Source organism: Lutjanus erythropterus, chromosome 14, assembly GCF_056507025.1.
Source record: "Lutjanus erythropterus isolate fLutEry1 chromosome 14, fLutEry1.hap2, whole genome shotgun sequence".
Classification (NCBI taxonomy): Eukaryota; Metazoa; Chordata; class Actinopteri; order Lutjaniformes; family Lutjanidae; genus Lutjanus; species Lutjanus erythropterus.
The window spans coordinates 21,346,969-21,372,333 of NC_139330.1; the positions used below are offsets into that span (position 1 = coordinate 21,346,969).

Consider the following 25,365-nt stretch of genomic DNA (forward strand, 5'->3'; position numbering starts at 1 on the left):
CACAAATGGGGCAACGCGATCTTCACCAAGCGCTTACTGGTAAATTATTGATTGTGATAAAACATGAATGAGTCAATAGCTTTTGAAAGTAATGCAATTGTTGTGCCTCATTTGCCACTTGCGCATAATTGCAAGCTGTACATCTGAAGTGTGTCATGTCATGGATGTGAGTGGATATCAGTTAACTTCATTAGCTGGTGGCAAGAGATGGCTGGTTCAAGTCAACATATCTGTAAAAAAAAAAAAAAATGACACTGTGCTTGAATGACAAAGTGCATTGTTGGGATACTGTTTAGATACTGATACATTTTTTGACAAATTGTTATTGAATTAGTAATACCAACAATACTTTCTAAAGAGCAAGACAGGTCAAATGGCTTGTGAATGTTTGAATTTTACCAGCCATTTTAACACCACTCAATAGATCACTTTTTTTGGCTGATGAGTTAAGGAAGTCTATGAACCAAATACATATTTTACCAGAATTTGGCTGTGGGGCTAAAAAACAATTCACCAATAAAGCCTTTTATAATTAACATATAATTACAATTAGATAACCAATTAATTCAATTTTTTTCATAGAAGGTCATATAATCTATAGTTTATGCACACCTGAGGGCAAGAAAAGTTCATATATGGTGAGCAAAAATGATGATGATGATGATGATGATGATGATGATGATGATGATTTAATATCCGAAAGGACAAAACAATACAAAACAAAAAAAGAGTTCTGACTTTTTTCTAGTAAAGTTCATCATAAACTTCACAATACTTTCGCTTTTATAGAGTCATTGGATGTAGAATTCAAATTAAACACTTTGAGAAAATCTGTCAAATCAGTTAATAAAATAGCCAATATTTATCAGTTAATATAACAAATACCGATATAGAACGATATGTGATAGCCATACACGATATTTATTGTGCATCACTACGATTTAACTTGATATAACGTGATTACACATCAGTACAACATCAAACGTTTCATTTTATTATATATATTTATAATGTGATTTATCGTTATAAACGAAACTTTTCTTGTTATGACAATATATTGTTTATATTGTTATAATGTGATAACTTATATTATTATTATGTGTCATGTTTAAACCAAAAAAAATCTTGTTATAATGCAATACGTTTGTATATTCTAATAATGTGAAAATACCTTGAAATAACATGAATAACATCTGTTATGGCAATACTTAACGTTATAACATGACATTGATACATTTTTCTTTTTCTGGAGTGGCAGCTATCGTAACTTTTAGCTGATTGGACAGACTTTGTTTGTGAAAATATACATTTGACATACGTGACTTGTACCCCATCGACGCCAAATAATGTCATCAGGAGTAGGTATTAGTATTTGTAAATAATCAAATAAATAATCGTTTATGATCAAATATGCTTCACCCAATCTTCTGCAGCATGTTTTAGGCATTGTCCGCTGTGAAAATGTATATCTTCTGTTTTCAGGCAAAGACAGACAACAAACAGCCGCAATATTTTTGTTGGTTTCACACGTTATGAGAAACTGTTATTGGTGGGAACCTTTCTTCGCGGGCACGTTGAGCTTGAAGCGGGACGGTTTTCAGCGGTGCACACAGAATGAACTTTCACCTCTGTTGCTGGTTTATTGTTTTGATTTAGCAGGGTGTCTTTTCGTGTTATGTGTAGCAAGTGGTTCGACTAAAGGACCTTTCAAAAACTGGTAGTACTGTTGAATATTTATTCAGACACGCACAGACGATGTAAATAATGACCGTGTCGGTCAGACAGGCGGTGTTTGAGTTGACAAAGATGCTTTCTCCAAGATAAGCTAATGTTAGCTGTCTGGCTAACGTAGCGTACGTAGCTTTGGTAACAACATGACGATGATGAGGAGCAGTGTGTAGGAGCGACCGACCAGACATCGGATCGCGCCGATTTCCTGCTTGTCAATCACAGATTTCCAGGATTATCCCGTCTTTGTGTCTGGATAGCCACAAGACGACTTTTCCAGCCAACAAAACAAGATTGGTGACATTTAACCAACAAGTCATCTTCGAATAGGTAGGTATGCATCTCTGGGAATCAGGTAATAACAGGTAGCTAACGCTGATGATAGTGCTACTTTTCAAATCTGGTTGTTTGCATATGTTTTTTGTTTTTTTTAAATAATATTTGAGCGTTGAAGTTCACTTTCTGACCTCAAGCCGATTCATCTTAACTCTTCAGTTATTGTGGTCGGTTGGACATTTGCATCACTTTCTTTCAATGGGTGAGGAAAAGCCAGACACGCTGGACTTTGTCAAGGATTTCCAAGAGTACCTGAGCCAACAGACTCAACATGTCAACATGATATCAGGCTCTGTTAGCGGCGTCAAAGAGGCGGATGAGCTTCCACCAGGTAACTAGTTATGTGTCGTTTACTGTCTACAGCTATTCTTTCTAAATCCAGCAGCTTTGGTTTGGTGACACCTGACGCTATCACCTATAAGTATTATAGGTTGCAACTGACATTTTTTTTACTTATTGATTAATATGTCATTAATTTTCTCGATTAATCAATTAATTATTTGGTCCAGAAAATGGTGAAAAAGGTTTCCCAAACCCCACAAATATCCTCAAATATCTTGCTTTGTCCACAAGCCAGAGATTTTAAGTCCACTGTCACAGAGGAATTAAGAAACCAGAAAATATTTACATTTGAGAAGCTCAAATCAGATATGAAATAAAGCGATTAATCAACAATCAGGTATCTATAGCTGGTTATCACAGAGGTTTTGAGTTATCACTGTTTTAGTAGTCAGGCATTGTCATCCTTATCCACATTATCCTTCAAGAAGTCTTAAATAAATGTTATTGCAGTTCAGTATAAATGTAACTAAGTGTTGGACTACATGTTATTATGTAATCAACTGGAGTACCAGCTGTAGAAATGCATTAACGAAGCTACAGTGTGCAGTATACTTCCTTAGTTTCTCTCAAATCCTGAATGTCTGTGGGATCATGATTATGTTGTTTTTCTTCCTGCAGACACTAAGTAGCCTAAGATAGCCTAATATTGCTGTTTGACAGTTCCAGACTACACCAAATACATAAAAAGGGTCTGTTGATTAATAGTAATAAATAATGTAATATGTTTTCACTTCCATTCAGTGAGCATCCACTGAAACTGTTTGGAGACCCTCTGGGGAGGCCTGCCTCCCACTTTTTAAAACCTCAGCCCTAGATAAAGTATAAATAGAGTTTGTGTGGTAGGTCATTTTGTGCATATTAATTGTAAGTTCTGCTAATGATCCTGTCTGCAGACTGCAGTCAGAATGGACTAGATCACCCCTCTGTGGACATGTCCCTGGAGGACAGCTCAGGGATCCTGGTGGATGGTTTTGAGAGGACCTATGATGGGAAGCTCAAGTGCCGCTACTGCAACTACGCCACCAGAGGCACAGCGAGACTCATTGAGCACATCCGCATTCACACAGGTAAGTGTTAGCAGTTTGGGGGAATAACATTGACAAGTTACTGTTGTTACTTAGCCTCTTTTCCTCAATTAAACAGGAGAGAAACCTCACCGCTGCCACCTGTGCCCATTTGCTTCAGCCTATGAGCGTCACCTGGAGGCCCACATGCGATCACACACAGGCGAGAAGCCCTACAAGTGTGAGCTGTGCTCCTTCCGCTGCAGTGATCGTAGCAACTTGTCGCACCATCGTCGTCGACGCCACAAACTCCTGCCAATGAAAGGTGCCCGCTCACTATCCCATAAGAAGATGCTGAGCGTTTTACAGAAGAAGGCCAGCTCACTGGGCTATGGCCGCCGGCTCCTCATCAACTTCAGCCCCCCGTCTATGGTGGTGCACAAGGCTGACAATGTGAGCGACTTCTCCCATGAGCTGCCCCACTTACGCCAGGAGACCTATGATAATCAGAGTCGAGCAGTCGAGGATGGACACTCCACAAATCAAAATCACCATCATCATGACATGGTGATGGATAATCCACTGAACCAGCTGTCAACCCTGGCGGGCCAGTTGGCCAGCCTCCCATCAGAGTCTCAGGCCCAGACTCAAGCTTCCATGTCTCCAGGAGCAGAGTCTATCGTTGATGAGAAGCCCTTCCTCATCCAGCAGCCCCACCCTGCCACAGCTCCCGTGGCAGTCACAGCCAGCATGGCCCACGCCTCCTCCTCTTCCCCCATCACCCCAGAGCCACGAGCTCCTCCCCACAGCAACTGCAGCCCTGGAGGGGGACCTTGCAGCGAGCACAGTGGGCGCACCAGTACCCCCAGTATCTCCAACAGTCAACCCAGCACACCGGCCCCTGGCATGTCCGCTCCACTGCAGGACCCCCACATGCTGCACCACTGCCAGCACTGTGACATCTATTTCCCCGACAACATCCTTTACACCATCCACATGGGCTGCCACGGCTATGAGAACCCATTCCAGTGCAACATCTGCGGCCACAAGTGCAAGAGCAAGTATGACTTTGCCTGCCACTTTGCCCGCGGGCAGCACAAGTAAAGAATGAAATCTTTGAAAGAACTTTTAACGGACAGCTTTGTTTTATCTATTCCATAGTAACTTTATTTATTGGTCTTTTACTTGGCCTTGATGTAGCCTAGCCTTTGAAAGTTGTACTTATACAGGAAAATGTCAACATTCAGATGGTTTCATTTTGTATGGTGCCCATTCAAGTGTATTATAAAGGGATGATCAGTGTTTTCAACAGGTTGAGAATTTATTTGTGGCGGTGGAGAAAAAACAACTTCCCTACTCAGACAAAACTAATTAACCTCATTTAATGTTGTAGGGGTTACCAAAGTCACAACATTTATTGAATTTTGTTTATCTTTTGCTTTTTTTTAAAGTTACTATAAGGAGTTTTGAACTGGTGGTGAAACAGTCTCAATTTATTACTGATGCCGCCATCTGACTTACTTAAGTTAACAAGACTATCCGCGAGAAGATTGGCTATTTCTGCGTAACTATTCTTAATGCCTGCCACTGGGTTGGAGTCTCCTTGAAATCAGATGAAACAAGCCTGTGTATACATTTTCCCAGGCAAAGTTACAGTGAGTAGTATGTTAGTTAAAAAGAAGAAGGATGTGATTTTTATTACGATCTTTATTTTATTTTTGATGATATCTTTTGTTAATTATAGTGATGGAAACACTACTGCTTTCGTCTACAAAATACAGAAGTTCCTTGTAGTTGCTTTGATAAGCAAAAATGTATTACTACTCTCATGTTGGAGCTTTCTTTAAGTACATGTACTTAACTGATGCAATACCATGTAACACTAAGGTAACTGACAAAAATGGCTTTAATTGTACCTATCTAAAGAAAATTAGATAGGTAAGTACCATTTTATACAGGTTATATGGCCTCAAATCAGGATGAGGTGATTGAAATCCATTAGCTGCTTGAAGTGATTTATTCAGCAATTAAAACAACCTAGGAATAAATAAAGTGAGAAAGTCGTGCTAAAGGCAGAGGAGCTGTTTTGAGAAAACTACACCTGCAGTTGCCAAATGTTATGTTTTTATTAACCACACAAATAAATTCTCAACACTCCTGGAGATATATCTGAAGATTGTTCTGATGATACTAACACAGGAGTGAAACTGTTGGTCTAGAGAGACCTTACTTAAGCCTTGTTGAAATTATTTCAGTGCTTGGTGCATTACTATTTCTTTGCAGTGCCTGACATAGTCACTTTTTGTGTGTCCAGCATAGAGAGGACTGTTATTTTAAAAATTAAAGGATATTATTACTATATCCACTTCTTACTGTAATGGATCGGCCCAGAACCTTAGAAACAAGTTGGCCATCATGATTTTCCATGGTAGCAATTTTTTTTTCTTTTGCCAAAATTCTACTCCATGAATGCTGCTAAGAAACTTTGGGATCAAAACTATACTCAAAAATATAAACGCAACACTTTTGTTTTTGCTCCAATTTTTCATGAGTTGAAATTTGAAAAGTCTAAGTTTTTGTTTTCCGCACAACACAAGCTTTTTTTTCTTCCAAATTGTGTTCACAAATTTCTTAACCCTTTAGACCTAAGTAGATTTCCAGAATGTTGTTGCAGTTCTCCTTACTGAAAGATCATCGTACCTCCTCTGGAAACCAGCCTCCATCTCGAGCATTAAGAGCCAAGAAGGTCCTGCTGTCTACTGATAGTAATCATGTGATGTGATTTCAAACAAAAAAAAAAACACAATGTCTTAATTGTTTTCCACAGTGGTGCACAGGGTAGTGCTTTTACAATGAATATTTTTGTTTCCAGTTATTGATGACAACTGAAAGTATTTACAGCACAAAGCTCAGTACATATTTCTGTGTTTTAATACCCAGTGGGAGAGATTTTAAAATGATGGGTGCTCCCGGGCACTATAGTGAAATATGGGGTCTAGAGGGTTACAGTCCATGTTAGTGAGCCCTTCTCTGCCTCTGACTGGCTTGTACTCATTGCCTTCACTGGTTGGGTTGGTAAGTTGTGGACATAAAGAGTACGGTTAGGGTTGAGTTAAGAATATCAGGGTAAGCCAATCAGGGACAAAGTGGGGCAGTTCATGACTTTGTCCCCCTGGGGAAAAAATTGGTATCTGTAGCCGTATGTGAAATAGCCATAGTTGAGTGCCTAATAAATGTCTTTTCTTTTTTTTTAGATAGAACTGGTGGCCTTTTATTGTGAACAGGCCAAGGCACACCTGTGCAATAATCCTGCTGTTTAATCAGCACCTCTATATGCCACACCTATTAGGTGGATGGATTTCTTTGGCAGAAGATAAGAAACTCACTAACGGATTTTAACAAATTTGGGAACTAAATTTGAAAAAACAAAACTTTTGTGTGCACAGAAGAAGTCTTAGATATGTAACTTCAGCTCACGAACAAAGGAGCAAAACCAAATGTGTTGTGTTTATATTTTTGTTGAGTATATGGTTGGCATCCACAGTAAAAACCTGGCAAAACTTTGTGCTTACTGGTCAGCCAGTTGTTGAACTAGATTTTGTAGAAGTCGTGTTGTTTTGAAGTCCCTCCACACAGTGCCCTTCTTTGACCAGCATCGTAGTAACTTCACTCATTTTGTTAAAAGCATTTTGCATATCCTTTTAATCACATCATGTCACAACCTGATGTTTTGATATTGTATGAAGTCACCTTGATATCCAGTGTCTCCATGTTTAGGACAAAATCACAAAGTCGTGTGTCTCATGTGAACACTTTTTCAGAATTGCCACGTATCGCTGGGGATGCCACGTTTTAGCCTTTGTGATACAAACACTGAGAATCCCCATTTATCATATGGATCCCAGTGCATTTCTGAATATTTACTGAGTATTGTATTCTGAGTGGTTGGATAGATGTTCGGTGTCAAAAAAAGCAAAATCATGTTGCAGTAAGACTGCTACTTTAGCAAGATTGTTCTTTGTCTTGGATACTGTTGTCTGTTGCATAGCAACATGCGTGGAGAACATAGTTACTGTTTTTAGGACCACCTCCTTGTCACCACGCTTACCAGTAATAGGGGCATCCAGTAACGGCTGCCTTATGTTCTCTCAGTGTGTCGTAGGTTCATAGGTAATGGTGAATGTTGAAGCCTTTTGGCGATCACTCTCTCCCTCTGGGATGGCAAATCATTTTATTGTGACATGGATTAATCTAACTAATTTATAAGTAAAGTGTTTTCTAACTGAGCTGCACTTTGTCTTTTGTTGTCCTTCTCTCCATCCTCTTGGTATCCAAGAACATAAATTAATACTAGTTGTATTATTTAAAGGAGAAATGTGTAATATATTTTCTGCACTAAATCATAAAATGACCATATGTCATCAGATTAAGGAAACATGCCAAGTTGAAATACTGTCTCCTCCAACAGCAATGCTGCTGCTAGATGTTCTCCCTTTAAATTCACAGTCTCGGCTGAAACAACCATTTCTGTTCACCAGTTTCACGCTTGTTATTTTAAATTAATGTTAAATGTTCGATGAATGAGTAAGTGTCTTTTAGAAGGAATAGATGTTTATGGTGATTAAATTTAGGAATATTTTAATGGAGTTTGGCAGGCAGTCACTGACCTCCAACTCCAGAGTGTGTATTTTCAGAGCTTTCGTTTTCAGGGTAACAGGCTTAGCGTTGCATTGACAGACAATTGACAGTTATAAACAGCTGATCAACTTACAGTGCAGGACTCGCCATCACTTGTTATTGTCAAAATATAACGTTGCACTCCTGAGCTTCAAGTCTGGGAAGGAGGAGGTGGAAAAACAACCTGCTTCAACCATAAATCATACAAAAAATTGGGATTTAACCAATTTAATATACAGTTTACGGCTCTAATTCACTATTTGGACTGCAGTACTGATTTTTGAACACTTAAATATTTCTTCATTTAAGTTTCATTAATTAATAGCATGACAATTAAATACACAAACTCAGATTGTCTTTTGATGATGCTTTTAATCAGTTAATGTGATAAGGAGAAAAATGATTATAGTGCAGTATTAGTGAACAGAAAGGTGACTGAAGCAGTTCATTGCAGGATCAAGTTAGGCCTTGTCCTCCTTCTGAGTCTCTTCTTTTTTCTCAGGCTCTGGTGAAGAGAAATAGTATATTTAATTGTAATGTTTGTGGACTTTTCTTAGTGATAATATAATATAATTATTTAATTGATTCATTTTTGGTATCAAAACCAGGCACAAATGGCTGCAGACCTTTGAGCTTGATGGGACCCAGGACCAGAGTTTGACTGTCATGTTTTGATCCCACGCCTCTGACTGCGCGTCTGCTGCAGCCACGTTTGCAGCGGGAGTTGGTGTCAGACTCCGAGCATATCAGGACCTTGCACTGGATGTACACAGACTCTGTGGCTCGTAGGAATTGGAAAGCTCTAAATGTGAATTGGGCATAAGGACTTGTGCCAGTGACATAGGCATGGTAGGTGCTGTCCATACGACATCTAAATGTGAAACAAGACAAAATTAATGGACAATACTAAAACTATGAAGAGCTAGGTCCTGTAAAGGTCTAAAAATGTAGTTAACACTGACTTTAGTTTTCACACTAGACTAAAATCCTCGTCTCCTGGAACAGGATTCAAACCCCAACCCACTGACCCACTGCAGCCTTTTTAATAGTAAATTAGTCACTATTTATAGCAAGAATAAGGGGGTTGGGTGTCAATAATTTAACAGCTGCATTGTGCCTATTCTCACCCAGGTGCACATAGACACACTGTAATGCTACAAATGTGAATTCATCTTTTTGGTACTCTAATAATAAATGCCATCTTTTTTCAGTCCACCAAATTATGATGGTTTTTTTTATGAGGTCAGTGGGATTGACTGCCTGCTTGACAATCCCCCTTTTGCTGCAATAACAGTGTATGAAGTAAGATGAACAGAATGAAAATGTTATATTATTAAAAGAAGTTGATAAAGTTTTCCTTTGAGGACCTAATTTCCAATTGGAAAAAGGGAATAAATTGCAATATATCGCAACAGATGTTGGTGCAATACTAATTATATCACAAAATGTTTAAAATTGCAGTGACATTGTACTGCGACCTAAGTATAGTGATAATATTGTATTGTGGGCCCTCTGATGATTCTCATTCCTACTTTGCACCACTAATGGTGGGTGATATTCCCAAGAGGCTTCAGCTTTAATCTGCCTGTTCTTACTGTGAAAATGTGCACACAGTGCAGATTAATCTACACAGTTTATAGGGAACAATGAAGCGAGGAGCACTCTCATCTTACCCGTTACGGACCAGGTAGTAAGCTCTGGTGTTGAAATCGTGGGGTGATGGTGAGGCCACACAGGTGTCAAGAAAGAGGTCCAGGGTGTTGTCACCCCTCCTCAGGTCCACTTGGATATACAAGTTCTGGTTGAGTGTCACCTCATACGGCACTTGAGTCACCTGAGAGTGCGAAAGCAAATTGTCAGCATCTTGTGGAAGTATTTACAAAAGGAATTTTCTGTCCACTACCTGAACGCACCTTATAGTAGAAGCTGCTGGATGTGTAGAAGTCCATGCTGGTATTGAATCTGCCTGTGCCTGTGATGCTGCTGTTGTCAACATGATTGACAACGTACATAATCTGGGCCACTGAGTCCTGTTCCATTCGACAGGCCACATTCAGCTTCAGGTGAGTTTGGCGTGTGATCTCACCAGAGTTGGAGGTGTAGGCTCGGATGGTGTTGCTATACACAATTCTGCCACTCTCAAACTGATCAAGGTAAAAGATATTGAAAAACAGTCGCACTCAAGGTTCCACCGACATGTAATTCATCCATAATTTGTGGGAGAATTATTATGAAGTATTTGTGATGTTTTCTAGAAAGTGATGAGTTGTCTACCTTTCGAATGGTGCCACAAGAGTTGATGGGAAAACTGAAGACCACCTGATAATAGGAAACCTGGGGTCGGCATTGCGGGTCGTTCAGGTACAGACTATGGCCGTCGTAGCCGAGAGAGTTCAGGTAACTCCTCTCAATCACAATGTTCATGTTGTCTGAGGAACAGTCCACTCGACCTGACAAAGGACCACGTTCACAAAATATTTACTTTCAGCATTAAGCTTTTAGCAGTGCTTGGTTGGTTGGGATGTTTTCCACTTTGGTCCAAAAACTTCTCAACAACTACAGAAAGGATTGTCAAGAAGTTCTGTACAGACATCCGTGGTACCTGGAGGATGAAACCTTTTGATTCTGGTGATCCCCTGGTTTTTCCTGTAGCTACAAGGTTACATTTGTGGTTTTGAATTAAATTCCTTGACATCTATTGTATGGATTTTAATGAAATTTGGTATTGACATTCATGTCTCCATCAGGATCAACTGTAGTAACTTTGGTGATCCTTTCATTTTCCTTATAGTGCCATCATCAGGTCAAATTTTTAATTTGTCCAAGACTTTTGTCTATGACCAAATAAATGCAAAATGAATGGATTATGGATTATTTTTATATAAGACTATACACTGAAAATTCTGTATAGTATGCCTTTAAATCTATCATAATTGTACCTGAGCTTGGTGACAGAGAGCTTATGAAGTCAGCACTGAACCCTCGGCCAACCACAGAGCCATCAGTCCTGAAGAGCACAGTCATGTAGTTGGAGGTGGAGTAGAAAGAATTCAGAGTGTTGTTGTTGCAGACTGTCCCCAGATATCGTGAGCCAACAGATGGCCCGTCGTAGACTTTAATGTAGTCACAGGAGCAGCAGTTCTCCAATCTGTTTTTAAAAAAAGAAGATAAACTCAAAAAATAGTTCAAATGTGTCCTTGATGATTATCAGTGTAGAGTCTAATTCTATTTGTAGGTATTTTTCCATATAACATAATTTCTGCTCATTTATACTAATGATCTTCAAAAATGAGTCTGTTCTTCACTCACTGCAGGTATGTGAATGTCAGGAAGAGCCTTTGGTCATAAGGAGCTCTGAGCTGCCAGGTACAGTAGGCATTGTCGTAGTAGTAGTTAGGGTGGTTCGGGCTGGAGAAAGTCCCAGAGCCAAACAGAGAACCTCCGCATGGGCCTCCTGAAGGTGGACAAGACAACACTAGTGTCACTGAAGTGAACTGTGTTTGCAGCAGGCTCATTTTGCACACTGAGAATCTTGTCAAAGTTGTAAAACACATCCGTAAAACTTCCTGCCAGCAGAATAGAATAATAAACTGATTTAATCCCATATATTCCCTGTTAAAGAGAGGTTTTCATACCTGTAGTGGATGGGGGTGACTGAGTGGTTGAGGGGCAGACATCTACATGACAAAGAGAGGAGGATAAAGTTATTAAAATCTTCCCTTGTGTAAAACACATTCTGGTACACTTGTTTATTCTGCAAATGTGAACAAAAAATATTATCCTTCCACATTGTTACCCAGTCAACTAGCAGTTGTTTTCGATACACAAGTGAGGAGGATACTGCAATAGTCTAATTTACTAAATGAATGTGTGAACAAGTTTTGTCCATATGTGGCTTACTTTAAACACATTTTGTAAGTTACAGGTTCCCGGTCTGTCTGGTACTTTCTAGAGACAGACGGGTTAAATAAGGACATGTTTCCTGCTCCTGAGGCTTCAGCACAATAACAAGAATCTCTCTTTCACTTGATAAAGGCGGAGTCAGTAAGATTTGCCCGAGCAAATAATAATGTTTTGAGTTGGGGGAAATTATGGATGTTTTAGGTTAGTCAAGGCTGTATTAGCAGCAGTGACAGATTTAGGCTGTCTGAGGGGCAGGAGAAAAAAAAACAAAAAGGGCAGGAGCATGCTGAAAGTCATATTTTTGGTGAATCAGTTCTGATAAAGGTACTAGAAGAGGTACTACAAGTCAAATCAAGGCTAGTTTTCTGACAATTTCCCTGAGGGCTCAGAGAAATACATCTATTAACATCATACAGTAAGAGTTATTTGTAGCCAGTAATGGGGAAGGAACTCTATGTGGCCCATGAACCCTCGGTGATTTTTTCTACTCTGTCCACTTCCATTGAAGTAGAAGAATAACACTGGTTTGGAGTTTAGTATGATCTCCTACAGGTGTCCTGTTTCAAGAGGAAATACATCCTATCAAGAGAAGAATTCAGTTTGTATCACCGCACCATCAATTTCTATAGGAACTTTTTATAGTACTTCACTCATTTCCTTTATGAGGAATAATATTGGAGTAGAGCATTTTAGCATGAATGAAGATACTATTTGGTTGAAATTGAGATCATAGTGTGCAGCAGCTTCACTGCTGAGCTTTGATACTTACAGTAGTAATCATAACAGCAGGTTCCATAGTATTCACAAGAGCTTGAGCAGGAGCAGCTTCCCATGTTCCTGCCACAGTTGTATCGACATGAGGGCTGAGCTGAGCAACACAGGAGGTTATGAAACATTTCAGTCATTGATGATATTTGAATGTTTTATTCTTTTAAAAATATGTTGTTGAGAAGTTTTCCTACCTGTTGTAGGTGCAACAGTTGCTGACGAGCAGTAATCTACATGACAGAGAAAAGAGAATAAAGCATTTATTATCTTTTACACACAACACAGAACCTGCCTTGAGAAATTCTACCAGTCTTTCCTTCATATCAGATCTGACAGCTTGTATCTTTCTTAACTAATATCTCTGTTTGTTTTAGTTTTACAGTGATCTCCCACAGTGTCCTGCCCCAACATCCTGTTTCAAAAGAAAACACATCATATTAAGATGAAAAGATGTCTGTTTTATCACTGTACAGTAGGAACGAAACAACAAACCACCATACTGCATAGTCAATTTCTATGGAAACTTTGGATAATAATTCAGTAAAATTCAGCCGCTTCTCTTTGGGGGACATGATACTTACAGTTGTAATCATGGCAACAGTTTCCATTGTATCGACAAGAGCTTGAACAGGAGCAGCTTCCCATCCACCTGCCGCAGTTGTATCGACATGAGGGCTGAGCTGAGAGACATGAGAGAGTATAAAACATTTCAGTCGTTGATGATATTTGAATGTTTTATTCTTTTAAAAATATGTTGAGAAGTTTTCCTACCTGTTGTAGATGCAACAGTTGTTGACGAGCAGTAATCTACATGACAGAGAAAAGAGAATAAAGCGTTTACTATCTTTTACACCTCTTTTACACCTATTAACCTTTTATCTCCCCACATGGTCAGACAACTTGTTGTATAAAGTAGTCTTTCTCTGTACAGTTCTAACAGAACTGGATCATCACACAATTTATGTATGTTATGTTTTATTATTTTACATTTATCTAACCATTGGTATAATTAGTCTCATTTGTTGCTCAAAATTGTGAGCTGCAGATTTTTAGATTTTAATTTGGGCTGTGGCATTTTTAAGCTTGGGAATAACTAGTTTAGAGTTTACAGTGATCTCCCACAGTGTCCTGCACCAACATGCTGTTTCAACAGGAACTGCATCATATTGAGAGGAAAAGCTGCCGGTTCTTATCACTGTACAGTGGCAATGACATAATAGACCATGATAAAATCTCAGACAATGAGTATATCAAATGTTCTTTATCATCAAGTGTGCTTGATTACCAAAGTTTGTCTCCCAGATGCAGATGCAGGATGCATCTTTGCTTTGTTTTGCATCAATGAAAACATTCACATCACAAAGGACATGATGCCATTTCAAAACATTGAGAGGTTTTCAATATAAACACTTTGCAAAATGATTTCAGTGTGTGTATCAGGACATTTTAAACATAATCAGCACACTACTACCACAAAACTGTGGTAATACTAATAACCGACATCATTTTTGTCACTATAATCATGATATTAAATGCAAGCGATGCTTGCAGTTGCTTTTCAGTTAAAATTGTGACCATTGTGTTCTTCTACTTTTCTCTTTCGGGGACATGATACTTACAGTTGTAATCATAGCAACAGTTTCCATTGTATCGACAAGAGCTTGAACAGGAGCAGCTTCCCATCCACCTGCCACAGTTGTATCGACATGAGGGCTGAGCTGAGAGACATGAGAGTATAAAACATTTCAGTCATTGATAATATTAGAATGTTTTATTCTTTTAAAAATATGTTGTTGAGAAGTTTTCCTACCTGTTGTAGATGCAACAGTTGTTGACGGGCAGTAATCTACATGACAGAGAAAAGAGAATAAAGCGTTTACTATCTTTTACACCTCTTTTACACCTATTAACACTTTTATCTCCCCACACGGTCAGACAACTTGTTGTATAAAGTAGTCTTTTTCTGTACAGTTCTAACAGAACTGGATCTGAGAAATTTTGTCCTTCTTTTGTATGTTATGTTCTGTTATTTTACATTTATCTAACCATTGGTATGATTAGTCTCATTTGTTGCTCAAAGTTGTTATTAAACATTTGGGTAGGCTGCAAAAGATTTTCACATTTTAAATTGGGCTGTGGCATTTTTGAGTTTACAGTGAGGCCATTCAGAACAGCTGTTAACACTTTTACTTCCCACATGATCAGACAACTTGTTGTATGAACTGTTTTTTTTTCTTTCTGGACAGTTGTGACAGAATCTGCCCTGAGAAATTCTACCAGTCTTTCCTTCATATCAGATCTGACAGCTTGTATCTTTCTTAACTAATATCTCTGTTTGTTTTAGTTTTACAGTGATCTCCCACAGTGTCCTGCCCCAACATCCTGTTTCAAAAGAAAACACATCATATTAAGATGAAAAGATGTCTGTTTTATCACTGTACAGTAGGAACGAAACAACAAACCACCATACTGCATAGTCAATTTCTATGGAAACTTTGGATAATAATTCAGTAAAATTCAGCCGCTTCTCTTTGGGGACATGATACTTACAGTTGTAATCATGGCAACAGTTTCCATTGTATCGACAAGAGCTTGAACAGGAGCAGCTTCCCATCCACCTGCCGCAGTTGTATCGACATGAGGGCCGAGCTGAGAGACATGAGAGAGTATAAAACATTTCAGTCGTTGATGATATTTGAATGTTTTATTCTTTTAAAAATATGTTGAGAAGTTTTCCTACCTGTTGTAGGTGCAACAGTTGTTGACGAGCAGTAATCTACATGACAGAGAAAAGAGAATAAAGCGTTTACTATCTTTTACACCTCTTTTACACCTATTAACCTTTTATCTCCCCACATGGTCAGACAACTTGTTGTATAAAGTAGTCTTTCTCTGTACAGTTCTAACAGAACTGGATCTGAGAAATTTTGTCCCTCTTTCATATGGAATCACACAATTTATGTATGTTATGTTTTATTATTTTACATTTATCTAACCATTGGTATAATTAGTCTCATTTGTTGCTCAAAATTGTGAGCTGCAGATTTTTAGATTTTAAATTGGGCTGTGGCATTTTTAAGCTTGGGAATAACTAGTTTAGAGTTTACAGTGATCTCCCACAGTGTCCTGCACCAACATGCTGTTTCAACAGGAACTGCATCATATTGAGAGGAAAAGCTGCCGGTTCTTATCACTGTACAGTGGCAATGACATAATAGACCATGATAAAATCTCAGACAATGAGTATATCAAATGTTCTTTATCATCAAGTGTGCTTGATTACCAAAGTTTGTCTCCCAGATGCAGATGCAGGATGCATCTTTGCTTTGTTTTGCATCAATGAAAACATTCACATCACAAAGGACATGATGCCATTTCAAAACATTGAGAGGTTTTCAATATAAACACTTTGCAAAATGATTTCAGTGTGTGTATCAGGACATTTTAAACATAATCAGCACACTACTACCACAAAACTGTGGTAATACTAATAACCGACATCATTTTTGTCACTATAATCATGATATTAAATGCAAGCGCTGCTTGCAGTTGCTTTTCAGTTAAAATTGTGACCATTGTGTTCTACTGTTCTCTTTGGGGGACATGATACTTACAGTTGTAATCATGGCAACAGTTTCCATTGTATCGACAAGAGCTTGAACAGGAGCAGCTTCCCATCCACCTGCCACAGTTGTATCGACATGAGGGCTGAGCTGAGAGACATGAGAGTATAAAACATTTCAGTCATTGATGATATTAGAATGTTTTATTTTTTAAAAAATATGTTGTTGAGAAGTTTTCCTACCTGTTGTAGATGCAACAGTTGTTGACGGGCAGTAATCTACATGACAGAGAAAAGAGAATAAAGCGTTTACTATCTTTTACACCTCTTTTACACCTATTAACACTTTTATCTCCCCACACGGTCAGACAACTTGTTGTATAAAGTAGTCTTTTTCTGTACAGTTCTAACAGAACTGGATCTGAGAAATTTTGTCCTTCTTTTGTATGTTATGTTCTGTTATTTTACATTTATCTAACCATTGGTATGATTAGTCTCATTTGTTGCTCAAAGTTGTTATTAAACATTTGGGTAGGCTGCAAAAGATTTTCACATTTTAAATTGGGCTGTGGCATTTTTGAGTTTACAGTGAGGCCATTCAGAACAGCTGTTAACACTTTTACTTCCCACATGATCAGACAACTTGTTGTATGAACTGTTTTTTTTTCTTTCTGGACAGTTGTGACAGAATCTGCCCTGAGAAATTCTACCAGTCTTTCCTTCATATCAGATCTGACAGCTTGTATCTTTCTTAACTAATATCTCTGTTTGTTTTAGTTTTACAGTGATCTCCCACAGTGTCCTGCCCCAACACCCTGTTTCAAAAGAAAACACATCATATTAAGATGAAAAGATGTCTGTTTTATCACTGTACAGTAGGAACGAAACAACAAACCACCATATTGCATAGTCAATTTCTATGGAAACTTTGGATAATAATTCAGTAAAATTCAGCCGCTTCTCTTTGGGGGACATGATACTTACAGTTGTAATCATGGCAACAGTTTCCATTGTATCGACAAGAGCTTGAACAGGAGCAGCTTCCCATCCAGCTGCCACAGTTGTATCGACATGAGGGCCGAGCTGAGAGACATGAGAGAGTATAAAACATTTCAGTCGTTGATGATATTTGAATGTTTTATTCTTTTAAAAATATGTTGAGAAGTTTTCCTACCTGTTGTAGATGCAACAGTTGTTGACGAGCAGTAATCTACATGACAGAGAAAAGAGAATAAAGCGTTTACTATCTTTTACACCTCTTTTACACCTATTAACCTTTTATCTCCCCACATGGTCAGACAACTTGTTGTATAAAGTAGTCTTTCTCTGTACAGTTCTAACAGAACTGGATCTGAGAAATTTTGTCCCTCTTTCATATGGAATCACACAATTTATGTATGTTATGTTTTATTATTTTACATTTATCTAACCATTGGTATAATTAGTCTCATTTGTTGCTCAAAATTGTGAGCTGCAGATTTTTAGATTTTAAATTGGGCTGTGGCATTTTTAAGCTTGGGAATAACTAGTTTAGAGTTTAGAGTTTACAGTGATCTCCCACAGTGTCCTGCACCAACATGTTGTTTCAACAGGAACTGCATCATATTGAGAGGAAAAGCTGCCGGTTCTTATCACTGTACAGTGGCAATGACATAATAGACCATGATAAAATCTCAGACAATGAGTATATCAAATGTTCTTTATCATCAAGTGTGCTTGATTACCAAAGTTTGTCTCCCAGATGCAGATGCAGGATGCATCTTTGCTTTGTTTTGCATCAATGAAAACATTCACATCACAAAGGACATGATGCCATTTCAAAACATTGAGAGGTTTTCAATATAAACACTTTGCAAAATGATTTCAGTGTGTGTATCAGGACATTTTAAACATAATCAGCACACTACTACCACAAAACTGTGGTAATACTAATAACCGACATCATTTTTGTCACTATAATCATGATATTAAATGCAAGCGCTGCTTGCAGTTGCTTTTCAGTTAAAATTGTGACCATTGTGTTCTACTGTTCTCTTTGGGGGACATGATACTTACAGTTGTAATCATAGCAACAGTTTCCATTGTATCGACAAGAGCTTGAACAGGAGCAGCTTCCCATCCACCTGCCACAGTTGTATCGACATGAGGGCCGAGCTGAGAGACATGAGAGTATAAAACATTTCAGTCATTGATGATATTAGAATGTTTTATTTTTTAAAAAATATGTTGTTGAGAAGTTTTCCTACCTGTTGTAGATGCAACAGTTGTTGACGGGCAGTAATCTACATGACAGAGAAAAGAGAATAAAGCGTTTACTATCTTTTACACCTCTTTTACACCTATTAACACTTTTATCTCCCCACACGGTCAGACAACTTGTTGTATAAAGTAGTCTTTTTCTGTACAGTTCTAACAGAACTGGATCTGAGAAATTTTGTCCTTCTTTTGTATGTTATGTTCTGTTATTTTACATTTATCTAACCATTGGTATGATTAGTCTCATTTGTTGCTCAAAGTTGTTATTAAACATTTGGGTAGGCTGCAAAAGATTTTCACATTTTAAATTGGGCTGTGGCATTTTTGAGTTTACAGTGAGGCCATTCAGAACAGCTGTTAACACTTTTACTTCCCACATGATCAGACAACTTGTTGTATGAACTGTTTTTTTTTCTTTCTGGACAGTTGTGACAGAATCTGCCTTGAGATATTCTACCAGTCTTTCCTTCATATCAAATCTGACAGCTTGTATCTTTCTTAACTAATATCTCTGTTTTAGTTTTACAGTGATCTCCCACAGTGTCCTGCACCAACATCCTGTTTCAAAAGAAAACACATCATATTAAGATGAAAAGATGTCTGTTTTATCACTGTACAGTAGGAACGAAACAACAAACCACCATACTGCATAGTCAATTTCTATGGAAACTTTGGATAATAATTCAGTAAAATCCAGCCGCTTCTCTTTCGGGGACATGATACTTACAGTTGTAATCATGGCAACAGTTTCCATTGTATCGACAAGAGCTTGAACAGGAGCAGCTTCCCATCCACCTGCCGCAGTTGTATCGACATGAGGGCTGAGCTGAGAGACATGAGAGAGTATAAAACATTTCAGTCGTTGATGATATTTGATTGTTTTATTCTTTTAAAAATACGTTGTTGAGAAGTTTTCCTACCTGTTGTAGGTTGAGTGGTTGTTGGGCAGAAATCTACATGACAGAGAGAAAAGAATAAAGTGATTACAGTCTTCAACATCTCGTCACGCTGTGTAAATCAAATGTTAATACACCTGCTGTTTATTCTGCAACTGTGAACACAAAAAATATTATCACACCATTTCCATATCAGCACTGAGGAAATAGACAGACTGACTTCCTCAGCGAGAGAGGGATGCAGAACCTGTTAATACTGTTGATTTGTTGGACTTGGCACTTACAGTCGTAGCCATAGCAACAGTTGCCATGGTATTTACAAGAGCTTGTGCAGGAGCAGATTCCCAGGTTGAGGCCGCAGTTGTATTGACATGAGTACCAATCTGAGAGACATAGAGGATAGAGTCTTACCAAAGTATTTACATTTCTCTGTCAGGATGAATGAATTTGATGGAGCTATTGTCTTAAAAAATGTTTGGTCATACGGGTGACATCTGTCGTCGGTGCCATAGACGTCATGGTTAGGCAATAATCTGAAAGAAAGTTAAGAATAACAGGAATGAGTTTTACAACTTCTCTTCCCCTCTTCCATCAAGTATGAGGAGTCAGTACATTTTCCTGTTGTAGTTGGTATAGCTAGTTTTAACAGTTATGTATTTCAGTCCAGTGGTTCTTAACCTAGGGGTCGCACCCCCTCTAAAGGATTACAGTATAAATCTTAGGTAATAAATGGTGCAGGAAAGGAAAAAAAAAGTCTGCTCCACAAATTTATTTGCGTATTTCTCTTTGTCTTTGTTTAGAATAATGAATCATTTAAGTTTTGAGTTGATTGCATTCATATAGCACTTTAAAAAGCTTTATGAACACAGACATACAGTATAAGGACCCATACACATACAAGCATACAGTAAGGACATACAGTATATGTGCAAACCCTCCCAAAGCCCTGCCTCTTTTTCCTCTGCAATCCAATAACATTTTAAGAAACTTGGTACATCTATCAGTGTAATGTGTAAGGATGCCAAGATGGGTATGATGTGATTTTGTTTCTTGGACCTTGTTAGTAACTGGCAGCAGCATTTTGGATTAGTTGTAAGAAATGGAAGTCTTAGAGATGCCTAGATAGAGGGAATTACAGAAGTGCAGCCTGGATGTTATTCCCACGTGACTTTTTTCTAAATGATAGGAAGGAGCTGAACCTAACAATAGAATTTACCTGCCTCTTAAAACTTATACACATCCAATATAATACCCAGGTTCTCTATCTTGTCCTTGTTTAACTGATGGGAATTTTGAGCCAATCTGTCTATATATATCCTGGAGCCTGATCTTGGGAATTAAACGGTACGTAGGATATCATCAGGATATCATCCGCACCAATACTGACATCTGAAACATGATGGGAGGCACCAACCAAACACAAAGGATGGGAACCACTCATTTAATATTCAGTGATGCATTGTATTTTATAAGCTTAAAATATATTGTTTCATGTAAAGTGTTAATATGAAAAGTCACCACAACTGTCAAATGTATGTAATGGAGTAGAAGAAGTGTAAAGGATCACAGAATGGAAAAACCAAGGTAAAATACAAGTACCTCAAAATTTACTTGAGTAAATGTACTTAGTTACTTTCCACCATTGCTTACTTCTATAGTCTCGACAACAGTTCCCATTCCATTCACAGCTTGATGAGCAAGAGCAGCTTCCAACCTGGTAGCCACAGTTGTATCTGCAGGACCCTGAAGCTGTACATACACAGAAATCACACAGTTAAGGCAAATGTCTAATGTCTTTGTGTTTTAAAAAAGGAACAGTGTGTAGGATCTAGTGACTACTAGTGGTGAAGGTAGCAGATTGCAACCAACCTGCCTGCCAATCATGTAGGAATGGTGTTTTTTTTTGTTTGTTTGTTTGTTTTTATAAAGGGAGGGAGTGTATGAGTTGAGTGAATGTGAAAAGAGGTGTTTTTTTAAGGAAAAACAAATCAAAACAAATTGTCCTTGTCAAGTTTATTAGATAAACGTGATACTAATTCAGTTGCACTTGAGAAGACATGTTCAGTAAGCTTGAGCTTATTAAACTGAACAAACTCTGCTACTTTGTTCCAGTATCGGCACAAAGACAATATGTGAAACTGCTCCCAGTGAATTTATTACATTTTGAGTGCCAGGTGGTATTCATTGAATTCAATACACTGGTACTTCTTATTTTCAGGGGATTATACAGTAATGAAAACATTTGTATGAATGCTATTAAAATCATTTACATCATTAAAATGAACATATTGTGTACAGTGCATTTTCATTATAATCACTGTGACTTACCCACAACTCGGTAGTTAGCACGAAATCCTGAGTAGCTAACACTTCCATCAGTCTTGAAGCGTACAGTCAAATAATATCCGGTGGAGTGGAAGGTGGCACGTGTCGCTCCACACAGCTTCCCCAGAATCCTGTAGCCAGTATTGTAGCCATCATAGACTTCAATGTAATCATGACAACCCTCCAGCCTGTGATAAGGGCAAGGGAGAGGCAGAGGTTTTATTTTAAAGCTGGAGAGAATACAGCAACAGCAGGAAGTGTTCACAGGGGCCTCTTGCATATGCTTACTGTACAGAAGAGAACTCCAGCTCCACGATTTTATTTCCTGGTCTGATGTACCATATACAGTTTACACTGTGCGGGTAATTGTTTGGATAGTTGGGGCTGTAAAAAGTGCCTTGGCTGCCAGACAGGTAGCCACCACAGGGTGGACCTCCTGATGATGATAATTAAAAAGAAAAAAATACAAATGACAAGAATGCAATCATACAAGTGAGAAACATAACCATGATCTAATATTATGCTTCTTATTTTGGCAGTGCTCAATTTACCTCCTACAGACTATTCTGATAGCCGGACCTTTCCATTTTTAATACACTTAATAAATGTTTCTGATTTTGCTGAAACTTGCACATCAATCAATATTTTGAATGAATGCTGGACAATTAAAACAGAAAACACGATTTCTTTTTACCTGACACTGCTTCTGATGTTGGTAAAGACATTTCAGTTGTTTGACCTGATGGATTATGAGAAAATAAAATAAATATGACAAAAATTCAGAGTCCATTTAGGCAACCTAAAGTCAAGTGAGAGCACAGGTAGCAACAGCCAAACATCCCTTCAGGAAGGCTAAATATAAAAACACGGGTGATCTTTCCAAGAAATGCTCCAACATTAGAATAAGATAATGGTGGACAATACCTTGTGCGCCACAGGAGGCGATCACGCTGCCAAGAACCAAGAGAGTCCACATGGTGACTTTGCTCACCTTCCAACCTGCTTCAGATGGTGAACATGACAGCTTATATAGCCAGCAGCCGAATCAGACACCGTGATGCAGCACCCATAAAGTTTCTGCTGCCATTAATACTGATGGTGATAAATTACACAGTAATCACTGAGCATGAGAAACACACACTTGGTTAACTATCATAAAACACACGCAAAGGATGTGTTTTAGGTATTTGCTTAGGACACAGGCAAAATTTCATGAGGGTATTCGGGAACTTGCACATACGCAGATAATATAATATCCACTATAAAGATCTCACATGTCTGCTACAGTGATCAGCACTGACAGGACTGTTACAACATGAATCCTGCTGCATCAGTTTTGTGCTTTTACAGCAGATCAGTAGAACATTAAACATTTGTACATTATTTTCAAACTAAGAGAAAAACTATCACCAGAATCAGAAATCATCTTATATAAAATAGGTTTTTACATACAAGGAACTGGCATCAATAGTTTTGTGCCTAAGGGTCACAATAAACACAGTAAGAGAAAAGAAGTGCAACAGAAGTCAATAAGAAGTATAAACTAGAAATTTACAATAAACATACATGTCAAATATGTCTGTTTAAAATGAAAAGAGCAATTTAAAATAGGAGATAAGATATGCAAAAAAAAGACTATTACTGCATTTTCAAGTAATGTAATGTTGAAGCCTGGAAAATTTTTAATAAAACACCATCACCATACAGTAGCTTATACCTGCCCTGTAAACATGTACACAAACCATATGGATTAGCTTAATTCATCCTATATTCGCTTATTCTTAAAAAAAAAAAAGTTATTATGGCTCCAGAGATGAGCAGATTGCTGAGTCTTTCAGTCCACCAGTTTGGTTCAGACTAAAAATATTTCAACAGCTGGTGGACTGATTATTTGTATTTGTGTAGTCAAGATCTGCAAATCATTGCATTTTTTATTTACGTTGTACACACGTAGCCCCAACTTTTTTGGAATTGAGCTTTGTACATAGTGTTAATGTTTTATAGTTGGATTGTTATATACTGCTGTTGAAAATGTACCATATGTTTATACGATTACTGTCATCTAGGTTACTAATTTTTATTGTACAAGTATTGGATCCACTGCCTTAGTAAATACCATTGATACAACTCAAGAGATTATCATTTTGCTTTATAGACCCTTAAAGTTCCATTATCAATTATTCTCATCTTGGTAATATTTATAAAAGATAAATCCAGGGCTGTAAAACACTTGATGACATGATTTCTCTTCCTGGTGAGAAAATCTAGTGTACTCTGCACTGTTGAATCAGCTGCACATAAAGGATATTCTTCATTATGTTCACGGATGTCACCTTTTGACGATAAATGAACTATATTGCTTAATAAACTTATTTGCCTGCCTATAAAGAACATTTGGAAGGTGTTTGCTCTTTTCCTAGGACACGTTGGGTTTGTTATCCCTCTGAGTTCAATCATAACACCATTTAAACAATTTCATAATGTAAGAATGATGAAGTGAGAATAACAAGGTTTAATGAGAAAAGAATACTGAGAAATATATAAAGGAGGCTAAAGGAATAAAGGCTAAAGGTATAAGTTAATACACAGGTTGTACTGCACTTTTGTTTATATTAGGTTGAATACTTTACAAAGGCAAGATATTTAATATTCAAACTGACAAACTATATTATACACACACATATATATACACACATACACATATACATATATATATATATATATATATATATATATATATATATATATATATACATATATATATATATATATATATATATATATATATATATATATATATATAGGATACTAGACTGGCCTGCCTATAGTCCAGATCAGTTTCCCATTGAAAATATAAGGTGCATTACAAAGCGCAAAATACAAGCAGAGACTCAAAACTTCCACCATTAGTGTCTTCAGTTCCCAAATGCTTATTGAGTGTTGTTAAAAGAAAAGGTGATCCTCCTGACTCAACTGTTTTCAAAATGAGTGTATATTCATGGAATATGTCAGAAATAGCATAATACAAACACATGTTAACTTAAGTCAATGATGAAGTTGTGAAACGTTAAGTTACAAATAAGTCATGGGACTTTTGGATCGTAGTATGTGTATTTAATACAGATCTCTGGATATCTTGCTCTCTAGTTTGTGTATTGTTTAAATTAATAAAAAATAATAATTACCAAAAAAAAACAAGATTTAATGAGACTTACTGTAAATTTATAATAAACAGTACATTTGCCCCGGTATCACTGAATGTGAATAACGATTCATATGGATTATATCAGACACTACTAAACAATTTAATAGAGAGCAGCATATTATAATAAAACATGAAAATCTGATGGTTATAGTCATTTCTTGACTCCTTTCTGCATTTGTACTTTGTTTTTCTCTATTCTTATTTTTCATACATAGATTTTAGAGATTCACGTTTCAGACATGTTTACCTTATACTTGTTTGACTCCTAGGTTGAGGAAAATTTCAAAGAACGTACGTAATTAATGAAGAGTACTGTTCCCTCTTCACAAATAAACATCTAGCTCTACAATATGGTGACATTTC

General features: G+C 37.6%; 2 protein-coding genes across 2 annotated transcripts; one reads left to right on the top strand and one right to left on the bottom strand.

Moving 5' to 3' along the window:
• Positions 1-1,609: 1,609 nt before the first annotated feature.
• Positions 1,610-5,771, top strand: ikzf5 (IKAROS family zinc finger 5). Its single transcript, XM_084736306.1, has 4 exons — positions 1,610-2,058; positions 2,224-2,395; positions 3,300-3,473; positions 3,550-5,771. The coding sequence occupies exons 2-4, from the start codon at positions 2,263-2,265 to the stop codon at positions 4,512-4,514; spliced, it is 1,272 nt and encodes a 423-aa protein (XP_084592432.1). The 5' UTR covers positions 1,610-2,058; positions 2,224-2,262; the 3' UTR covers positions 4,515-5,771.
• A 2,668-nt stretch (positions 5,772-8,439) lies between these two features.
• On the bottom strand, positions 8,440-22,619 carry LOC146315535 (uncharacterized). Its single transcript, XM_084736555.1, has 26 exons — positions 22,492-22,619; positions 22,086-22,230; positions 21,801-21,985; positions 21,123-21,221; positions 19,958-20,005; positions 19,757-19,855; positions 19,497-19,529; positions 19,304-19,402; positions 18,567-18,602; positions 18,376-18,474; positions 17,495-17,530; positions 17,305-17,403; positions 15,499-15,534; positions 14,378-14,476; positions 13,530-13,565; positions 13,340-13,438; positions 12,953-12,988; positions 12,760-12,858; positions 11,723-11,764; positions 11,397-11,541; positions 11,027-11,235; positions 10,362-10,537; positions 10,001-10,231; positions 9,761-9,921; positions 8,714-8,958; positions 8,440-8,592 (listed from the first exon to the last, which is right to left on the bottom strand). The coding sequence occupies exons 1-26, from the start codon at positions 22,520-22,522 to the stop codon at positions 8,549-8,551; spliced, it is 2,667 nt and encodes an 888-aa protein (XP_084592681.1). The 5' UTR covers positions 22,523-22,619; the 3' UTR covers positions 8,440-8,548.
• Between the last annotated feature and the right edge of the window lie 2,746 nt (positions 22,620-25,365).

Excerpts from the sequence above, each read along its gene's own strand:
- ikzf5 (XM_084736306.1), top strand. The coding sequence starts at position 2,263 with ATGGGTGAGGAAAAGCCAGACACGCTGGACTTTGTCAAGGATTTCCAA. Across the intron at positions 2,396-3,299 it reads GGCGGATGAGCTTCCACCAG|ACTGCAGTCAGAATGGACTA; the intron begins GTAACTAGTTAT and ends TCCTGTCTGCAG. Across the intron at positions 3,474-3,549 it reads GCACATCCGCATTCACACAG|GAGAGAAACCTCACCGCTGC; the intron begins GTAAGTGTTAGC and ends TCAATTAAACAG.
- LOC146315535 (XM_084736555.1), bottom strand. The coding sequence starts at position 22,522 with ATGTCTTTACCAACATCAGAAGCAGTGTCAG. Across the intron at positions 18,475-18,566 it reads AACTGTTGCATCTACAACAG|CTCGGCCCTCATGTCGATAC; the intron begins GTAGGAAAACTT and ends CATGTCTCTCAG. Across the intron at positions 11,765-12,759 it reads CTGCTGTTATGATTACTACT|ATGTCTGCCCCTCAACCACT; the intron begins GTAAGTATCAAA and ends TTTGTCATGTAG.